The following is a 10,085-nucleotide window of genomic DNA, read 5'->3' as shown; positions in this document are numbered from 1 at the left end:
TGGCTCACAGACACACACCCAATGAAACAATAGACCATTCCAAGCTTTTACTTGTTGTTAAACAAATGTTTAAATAACTCTATTCAAATATAAAAAGACTTCACACAAACGCTTCTATTTTACCTTCTGTACTGAGATTTTCTGTTTTAAACACCTTTGTTTTACATCTTCTCTTCATCATCTACTCTTTCTATTGACAGAAGACTACGTTATTCTGCTACTATACAGATTACTTGATTGAATGAACGAACAACATTTACTCCCTAGGAAAACACGTTTTATTTACCAATTACAATGGAACGGTAAATTTGCTTTTCATAATAATACAATATACATTACACTAGGTCAGCAAAGTACAAGTTACATTTGAAGCGACATATTCCAAGGCACATTATAAAGAAAGGTATGAATATTGTTTATTAACGTGTGGTGTTAGTTTTAATAACAAGAGAGTTACACATGGTGAGCGGCAACACTACTGAAGTCTTGTCTTCCAACAAGAGTGTTACATACGGCAAAACTATTGAAGTATTGTTACCCAACAAGAGTGTTACATACGGCGAAACTATTGAAGTATTGTTACCGAACAACAGTGTTACATACGGCAACACTCCTGAAGTCTTGTCTTCCAAGAAGTGTGTTACACACTTCAAGACTCTGAATGTCTTGTTATCCAAAAAATGTGTTACATACGGCAAAACTATTGAAGTCTTGTTATCCAAAAAATGTGTTACATACGGCAAAACTATTGAAGTATTGTTACCCAATAAGAGTGTTACATACGACAAAACTATTAATGTCTTGTTATCCAACAAGCGTTACATACGACAAAACTATTAATGTCTCGTTATCCAACAAGTGTTACATACGACAAAACTATTGAAATCCTGTTATCCAACAAGATAGTTATGACGAGATTATATGAAAGTTTTATTATCTTTCTCGGTATGAACGGTTTAAATATTAGCAGTTAACTATATATTGTTGGAGATTTATTCAATAACTCAGCTGCGTAAAAGTGAATAATTTAATTTGATTTTATTACTATTAACTTGGCTCTACTTGTGGCATATTAAGACACAGTAAAATCTTTGAGGTGTTTATTTAAAGGTAATCTTAATAATAAAAATGGTTATTAGGTACTTAATTTAGCTCTTTCATGATGCTTTCCTGAACCTTCAGGTCGAAGTTGGCTTACAATTAATTATGAATAGAAAGTATTTTTTGATATTAAGTTTTGCACTTAATATCGAGATAAATCTTAAGGAAAGCCTTTCAACAAGTAAGAAACTATTCAAGAGATGAAATTTGTGTGTTATTTCTAAAAAGAAAAAAAAAACAGCAATGAAAATTGACTCAAAGATTGTTGTTTTTCTTTGTTTCAAAAGATAGGAAAAACCATGTAAGAAGAGCAGTTACATCGTTTTATAAAATAGGTCTAAATAAATACATATGATATTAACATGCTCTTTCGAGATAACTTCTGAAACATGATAGTATAATGTATGAAATATAAAATCCACTTCCCAAAGCACTAACTTTTTCCCCAAAGTTGAGATAAAATTAAAAAAGTAATATGTGGTTTATCTTTTCGTCATGGTTATAAAAATGAAAAAGGTTGCCTTGCTTCGACATTAACCAATGCCCGATCTTTACAAAACAGGCTCCACAATGTACACTTAAAGATCTACAAGACTAAATTAATTCATTTGTTATCGTTTAAGATGTTTTTCAGAACCATTTATCGCTGATCATTTAGGGTACGTTAAGTTTGAAAAATTTGGTTTGGTTGCTTTTAAGCGCAAAGCTACACAATGAGCTATTTGGACTCTGCTTACCCCCCACCCCTCAGTGGCTAAGCAGTATGTGTGTGCGGAATCATAACGCCAAAAGATGGGTTTTTATACTAATGGTGGGCACGACACAGATAGCCCATTGTGTAGCTTTGTGCTTAACTACAAACAAATAAACTGTGCTCTGGCAATCACGAGTATCGAAACCCAATTTTTAGGGTCGCAAGCCTGCAGACTTACCGCTGAGTCACTGGGGGCAAGTTTGAAAAAATCGGCTGTCATTAGTTTAATTAGACTCACTTGCACGATTTTCTTTTAAAACTTTCTTATGTTATTCATAGTATACACCAATTCTATGTGTTACCATGCTTTACTGGTAACAAAAAATATTTCTCTTTACTATTGAATAGTTTTTAGATAATAGGATGTGTACGTCTTCCATAAATAGCATATAGCAGGAGACATTGTTAGCAACAATAATATGTATACTTATGGTCCTGAAAATGGGAGGACATTCAAGCAGTCGACCAATAAAAACAAACCAAAAATACTCGTTCTCAAGTTTAATGGCGTACGATGTGGTCCAAGTGTGCCACAACAAATAGAGACGTGTGTATTGGGACATGCACAGCTCAATAACATCTATGATCACAGCTTCACAGCCACCAAATATTGACACCACCGACATGATTGGACTATTTGTCTTCACCAACACTGCTGTGGTCCATTAACGTCAGATTCAGAAAATGAACGACAAGTAGGAGGACCAACAGATGAACGGATGATGGCTTCACTGCTCCTCCACCATCTGTCTCACTGCATCCACCTAAATAAATAAATAACAATAATAAACTATTTAACAATAACACAGCTCCAACTGTAGCACGTATTATGGGTCCAGATTGTGCCCAGCAGGCTACAATACTATTTGTTTAACCAAATTTCCAATAGAACTAAAACAAAAACCATTTTATCATTAAAGTAAAAGTCTACAACTGCATGTATTATGAACACAACTTCACTATTGAATAGTTTCCAATTTTTATTAATTCAAAGAAAAGTACCATACGAAAGCAAAATGAGAGTTCTAACATTCAAAAAGCCCTGAAGGAATTAGAGAAGAGTCGGTGTTTCATAATATTATATGGGCTGTGTGTGTGTGGCCTATTGGTTTACGTAATGGGCTGCGGACAAGAACCGCCTCACTATACTACGAAAGAAACATCGTAATTTCAGTTGTGAATGCATTAAAATGGTGATATTGTTCATGCGCATATAAGGTGTCCTTCAGGTTGAAAATATCAAAATCGTCGCTTAATATTCGTTTGGGCACGGGTTAATCCTATGATAAAGCTTTGAACTTTGAACTGGCATTCGAATCCGTACGATACCAGAAAATATTTCTCGCACTTTAAGCTTTGAGTCTGTTATAGGAGTAGCAGTCATACCCTTATTGTGGATGTTTGGTTGAATGATGCTTCTGACTGGCTGCCCTCTTGTCAGTAGTTCAAAATTAGAGATGGTGGAATATAGCTTTTTTTTAGATTGTCAAATTAACAAAAAGTATCTTTAAAGAAGTTTCTCTTTGGAAAACAACAAAAATAGAAGCAAATTAAAATATCATTAGCAAAATGTAGTTTTATGGTACTGCAAATAGCACACGTGCGTTTCAGTTTTGATACATCTAATTTAAATGTATTAGTCAAATTTAAATAAAGGTTTTTAAAACGTATATCAGATGAATTATTCCATTTTAAATATATTCCACAAAACTATTATAATTTTTCAATTTCGCATTTTACGCGAGATTTTGTAACATTCAAACTGCTTAGATACGTTAAACGTTCATTACAGTGATTAATACAATAGGTAGGACAGAATGTCAAAAGATCAAAATTTGTAAACAGTGGCTTCTAATATTTCGTCTGTTGTTATCACAAACGCTAAATCATACGTAAAAAAAAAACAGCAAAGAAACTACTACGAATACTAGGATTTGTGCTTAAATTTCTCATAACTTTAAAAAAAGCTGATCTTCGATAAAAGTTACATCTATCTGTCTGTCGTTCTCTCTATGGCTTCGCAATCGACATGCGGTTTGCAGGACGCAGGTTCGGATCCCGTCACCGAAAAATATCACTATTTGTTCAGAATCTTTTAACAAACAAAGACCGAGCTTAACCAAATGATTAGCATGTCGGGCTGCGGAACGTAGGGTCTAAAGTTCAGAATGTGATTCAGCTGAAAATGCTTCGCACTTGGGCGCGTTATAAACGTATCAGCCAATAATGTTCATCAGATCGTAGATCCCTTGTGGCGACGGGTGCTACTAGTTGATTGTTCTCACTCTAGTCAATAACTCCAACGGAAGAGTAGTCTGAATACTGGTGGATTTAACCTGATCATTCAGCCCATCTGTAAAATGCCTGCTCATTCTGTTAGTTATAATTCTGTGAAACTTGTCATCTAACTTTGATCCATTTCAAACAAAATAGTACATTTGAATTAAGAAGCCATCAAGTGTTTCAAATCAATTTTAATGTAACTTTGATCCATTACAGACAAAATAGGACATCTGAATTGAGAAGTCATCAAGTGATTTGTTATACAAGAACAAAATAAAAACAAATTATATCCAAGTTCGAAATACAGTGAGGTTCCAACTGTAATAGTTATTGTTTATCTATTATTGGCTGGTAATTCCTGTTTCACCCTGTACTTAAGCTTTTTCAAAGGAACACCAGATGTTTGTAAGAAAGCTAACTTCAGGGAGTAATGATAACATTGTTTACACTAGAATTATGATATTTTTAAATTACTACTAGTTAATAATACTTATAAAAGCGGATACTCCGTTCTAAACTATGTCACCTCAGTGAAATTGATTAACATCATTGTTTTGTTTTTTGAGTTATTATGTAATAAAAAAGAAGGAGAAAAAGAACAAGAAATTCAAACATTTATGATATTTACAGACATTCCTAGGACTGTGACTCAGTCATTACATAAATATGGTTATAAAAGGAACACTGTATAGTACTGTAAAGTTCTGATGACCTACTGAGGAGATATTTAAGATACTATTTCGATGAAAAATCAGAGCCATCCCTTCCGCTTGTCTGATTACACAGGCCTGAAAAGTTAAACTTCATAAAAATTGTTTTGATTTCAATAACGGATTTTCCATAATTCAGCTACGCAAAATTCGAAATTAATATTAATTTTTTTCTATCACGTAAGGATTTTTTATAAATCAGAAAGAAAAAACTCTTACTTAGATCATATTTACAGTAAATTTACCACACGTATAACAGAATATGTTTGGGTCATTTACACAAGCTCTTGTTGCCATAGCGACGAATAAGTAATATTGAAAAAAAAACTAATGCACGCATAAGCAAATACTATCCAGAAATGACACGTCATGTGGCCTGTGGTTGTCAACATTTAAGCATAACCAAATATGACCCGATTTCAATGAAAAGTATATGTAAAGTACATATGCGTTTTGTGAAAAATCTGTACGTGATGGAAACAAATGGATACCGTTTTCGGATTCAGCGTACAGGAATTACTGTAAGACATGTATAAAAACACACACACCTGCGATGGTTTTATTATCTTGAAAATATATATTTATTCTTATAGAAGAAACATCTGTTTCATATATATTTATTCTTATAGAAGAAACACATGTTTTATCTATATTTGTTCTTATAGAAGAAACACCTGCATTATCTATATTTGTTCTTATAGAAGAAACACCTGTTTTATTTATACTTGTTCATATAGAAGAAACACCTGTTTTACCTATACTTGTTCATATAGAAGAAACACCTGTTTTATCTATACTTGTTCATATAGAAGAAACACCTGCATTATCTATAGTTGTTCTTATAGAAGAAAAACCTGTTTTATCTATACTTGTTCATATAGAAGAAACACCTGTTTTATCTATACTTGTTCATATAGAAAAAATACCTGTTTTATATAGATTTTTTGTTATAGAAGGGCCAGCATGATGAAAGTAGTGCGTGCCCTGTGTAAAAGACGACGTTGTTTTTCTTCTATATAGTTTCAACTCACCGGGTCTTATTCAAATGTTCTCAAAATTTCATAGGGATTCCAAAGAGATTTATGAACTCTCAACAGCTAGAGAGTAGTTCTGTCTGTAGTCTGTGTGCACTTCTCTTCTTCAATTTTATACATGTTGCGTTTACATTATGTCTAGCCTCTTTTTTTTTCCAGCTTAGTCAAAGACAGAAAGTCAATTTTATCCTTGCATTACATCTTCTCCTGTTCCTTTTGTTACTGCAGTTACTATGTTTACTTGGAAGGGAATCAGCACCTGAGAACAACACAATAACAGTGGGCGTTTTGATGGATGCCAGCAACAGTACTTATGTTTGGAGAAAGCTGATGCATGGTATATTTGAAAAAACAACAACAATTTAGGTGAAGATTCGCCGAAGATTCTCGTATACTGAGATCATTGAAACAACATGCGTTCATCCGTTACTGATCTTCAGCTGAAAAGTCTTTATCAAAGACGAATACTAGTATTATTACTAAGCCTTATATTCTTATATGCTCTATGTTAAATATAGCTAAAAATATTCATTGTGTGTCTTAAAACATTAATAGATATTATCTATTAGTATACAGATAATTATCTGAATTGAATAATATTAGTCTTAAAATATCGAACACAAAATTATCAGTTTAGATGTACTGGCTGTTTTTTTATTTTTATCAAAACATTTCTGTTTCTATTGAAACTAGTAAGCACGTTACTGTAGTAAGTCCGAGAATACTTAATGATGCACATTTGGTGTTTAGTATTTGTAATAAGCCCGAGAATACTTAATGATGCACATTTGGTGTTTAGTATTTGTAATAAGTCCGAGAACACTTAATGATCCACATTTGGTGTTTAGTATTTGTAATAAGTCCGAGAATACTTAATGATGTACATTTGGTGTTTAGTATTTGTAATAAGTCCAATAATACTTAAGGATGCACATTTGGTGTTTACTATTTCTAATAAGCCCAAAACTGAAAGTAGAAGCGTGTTAAGCAGTATATTGTGGGCTCCAACCTTGGATCGTATATTTTGTAGTTCGGTATGTTATCTGATACAACAGTAGGAAAGTAATCCGGATTAAACTTTTTATAAACGTCAAATGTAAAACAAGTAACACTAATAAAAAAATGTTTTTCACAAAAATTGCATAATGACACATTTGTATTTTAGAATTACTCACTAGCAAATAATCTATATGTAGTTTATTACTCACTAGCAAATAATCCATATGTAGTTTATTACTCACTAGCAAATAATCCATATGTAGTTTATTACTCACTAGCAAATAATCCATATGTAGTTTATTATTGACTAGCAAAGAATCCATATGTAGTTTATTACTGACTAGCAAAGAATCCATATGTAGTTTATTACTCGACTAGCAAATAATCCATATGTAGTTTATTACTGACTAGCAAAGAATCCATATGTAGTTTATTACTCACTAGCAAATAATCCATATGTAGTTTATTACTGACTAGCAAATAATCCATATGTAGTTTATTACTGACTAGCAAAGAATCCATATGTAGTTTATTACTGACTAGCAAAGAATCCATATGTAGTTTATTACTGACTAGCAAAGAATACATATGTAGTTTATTACTGACTAGCAAAGAATACATATGTAGTTTATTACTGACTAGCAAAGAATCCATATGTAGTTTATTACTGACTAGCAAAGAATCCATATGTAGGTTATTACTGACTAGCAAAGAATTCATATGTAGTTTATCACTGACTAGCAAAGAATACATATGTAGTTTATTACTGACTAGCAAAAAATCCATATGTAGTTTATTACTGACTAACAAATAATACATATGTAGTTTATTACTGACTAGCAAAGAATCCATATGTAGTTTATTACTGACTAGCAAAAAATACATATGTAGTTTATTACTGACTAGCAAAGAATCCATATGTAGTTTATTACTGACTAACAAATAATCCATATGTAGTTTATTACTGACTAACAAATAATCCATATGTAGTTTATTACTGACTAACAAATAATCCATATTTAGTTTATTACTGACTATCAAAGAATACATATTTAGTTTATTACTGACTAGCAAAGAATACATATTTAGTTTATTACTGACTAGCAAAGAATACATATACAGTTATTCTATCCTGTTCATAAAAGCTTGCATGTTAAAATTCTCAATTTCGGAAGGCCTAACATAGCATTATAACAGAAATAGCCTTTTTTCTTACACTAGGAGCAGAGTGTATTAAAGAAAATATGCATAGATTTAAGACTACGTAATACATATCTTTCTCGTATTAATTATGTTTTTCTCGTAAAACATAAACTATTCAACATATAGTAGTTAGGCTTAAAAATATAACACCAGTAACAGTATCTTGCAACGAATAGTCCTAAAACACAAAAGGTTAGAACATTTACTTCATATGGGATACACCCCTAGTTTACTGGGTAAATGACACGTTAAGAACGCAGGACTGAACTGCCTGAGCCTCTACTCTAACTGTTTGTGCCTATATAGTTGCCAGGCATTTTTTGGGAGGATACGGTAGGTAAGGAACCTTAAAAAGTACTTAAGCCTTGGGATCCTGATATTTATGAATATTTAATTTCCCAGCTGTTCACTTTTTCAAGTAAATCACACTCTTTAAAGAAGTTTATACCATCGGATGTCCCAACTCGATTTTATCAAAATAACTAGTCAGGTCATATAAATCTTACGACTCTCTGTTGTCATAATCCTCTGACCATACGAAACTCACAACTCTCTGTTGTCATAAGACCATACAAAACTCACAATTCTTTGTTATCATAATGCACTGACCACATAAAACTAAAAAAAATAATGTTATCATAATCTATTGACCATATAAAACTCACAACTCTCTGTTCTCATAAGACCATATAAAACTCAAAAATCTCTGTTATCTTAATCCACTGACCATATAAAACTCACAACTCTCTCTTATCATAATCCACTGACCATATAAAACTCACAACTCTCTCTTATCATAATCCACTAACCATATAAAACTCACAACTCTCTGTTATCATAATCCACTGACCATATAAAACTCACAACTCTCTGTTCTCATAAGACCATATAAAACTCATATTTTGAACTATTATAAGTTAGTCTATGTTTTTATAGTTCTGGTTCAGCACTGACAACTATTTCTGGTACCATTTCTATGAAGTAGAACGATCAAAATGTTACCTTTATTCATAATGCTGAACACCTTATTCTCACTGTTATATAGATTAACGGTCCGTACACACGTCTGTGCGCTACTGGACATATACAACACTTTTTCTTCTTCTGTAAAAGCCTACAAATCATCATAAAAAACAAATAATAAATATGTCTAAACTCTAGCTTCATTAACCAGATTTGAATCAATCAATAAAAATATAGACGTTAAGATAATAAACAATATATAAATTGTGCTGGAGCGACTACGTTCACAGGGCATTGTAGTTAACCTTATATAAATACAAATCAGTACATGGTAATATTAGATTGGTCAACTATATAGATTAATATGTGAACTTTGTATTCATATTGACCACCAAACTTTGTTCATTTTATAAGGGTCAAATCTCATTACTTCTGGTAACAAAGTTAATAACAACAACTGATGGACAGATTACATTATTACAGTCGAACATAAATGACAAAGAGAAATGAAATGAGCATTGTGTTCTTACTGCGCATGATCGGTACAGGTCATTTAGTTGTATCTCTACTTTCAACCTTGCCAAAGTTTAAAGAACGAAGGGTCTAGTGTTACATTAACAACAGAAGGATACTAATATTACGTATTAAAACATATTATTATGATTCATTTAAAGCGTATAAAATATGTATAAATAAATGGACAGTGTTAAAGACGCTCTACCACCAGCATACTACTTTCCAGCACGTATATTAGGACAAGGAGTTAAAAGGTTTCACCTGAGCCTGAACAACTATATTAGGACAAGGAGTTAAAAGTTTTCACCTGAGCCTGAACAACTAAATTGGGACAAGGACATAAGAGGTTTCACCTGAGCCTGAACAACTATACTAAGACAAGGACATAAGAGGTTTCACCTGAGCCTGAACAACTAAATTAGGACAAAGACATAAGAGGTTTCACCTGAGCCTGAACAACTAAATTAGGACAAAGATATAAGAGGTTTCACCTGAGCCTGAACAACTAAATTAGGACAAGGA

At 32.4% G+C, this 10,085-nt stretch overlaps 1 protein-coding gene across 1 annotated transcript in view; it reads right to left on the bottom strand.

Moving 5' to 3' along the window:
* Positions 1-1,403: 1,403 nt before the first annotated feature.
* Positions 1,404-10,085, bottom strand: part of LOC106469320 — a gene marked incomplete at its 5' end in the record, with an annotated part of 37,271 nt that continues 28,589 nt past the window's right edge. Inside the window, 2 exons of the mRNA XM_022397810.1 lie at positions 1,404-2,619; positions 9,087-9,198. Coding sequence (XP_022253518.1) covers positions 2,489-2,619; positions 9,087-9,198 — 243 coding nt within the window. The remainder of the gene's footprint in view (positions 2,620-9,086; positions 9,199-10,085) is intronic.

This window comes from Limulus polyphemus, unplaced genomic scaffold (genome assembly GCF_000517525.1).
Source record: "Limulus polyphemus unplaced genomic scaffold, Limulus_polyphemus-2.1.2 Scaffold3424, whole genome shotgun sequence".
Lineage (NCBI taxonomy): Eukaryota > Metazoa > Arthropoda > Merostomata > Xiphosura > Limulidae > Limulus > Limulus polyphemus.
Note: the sequence above shows the minus strand (reverse complement) of the source record. Positions and strands in the feature narration are given on the sequence as shown.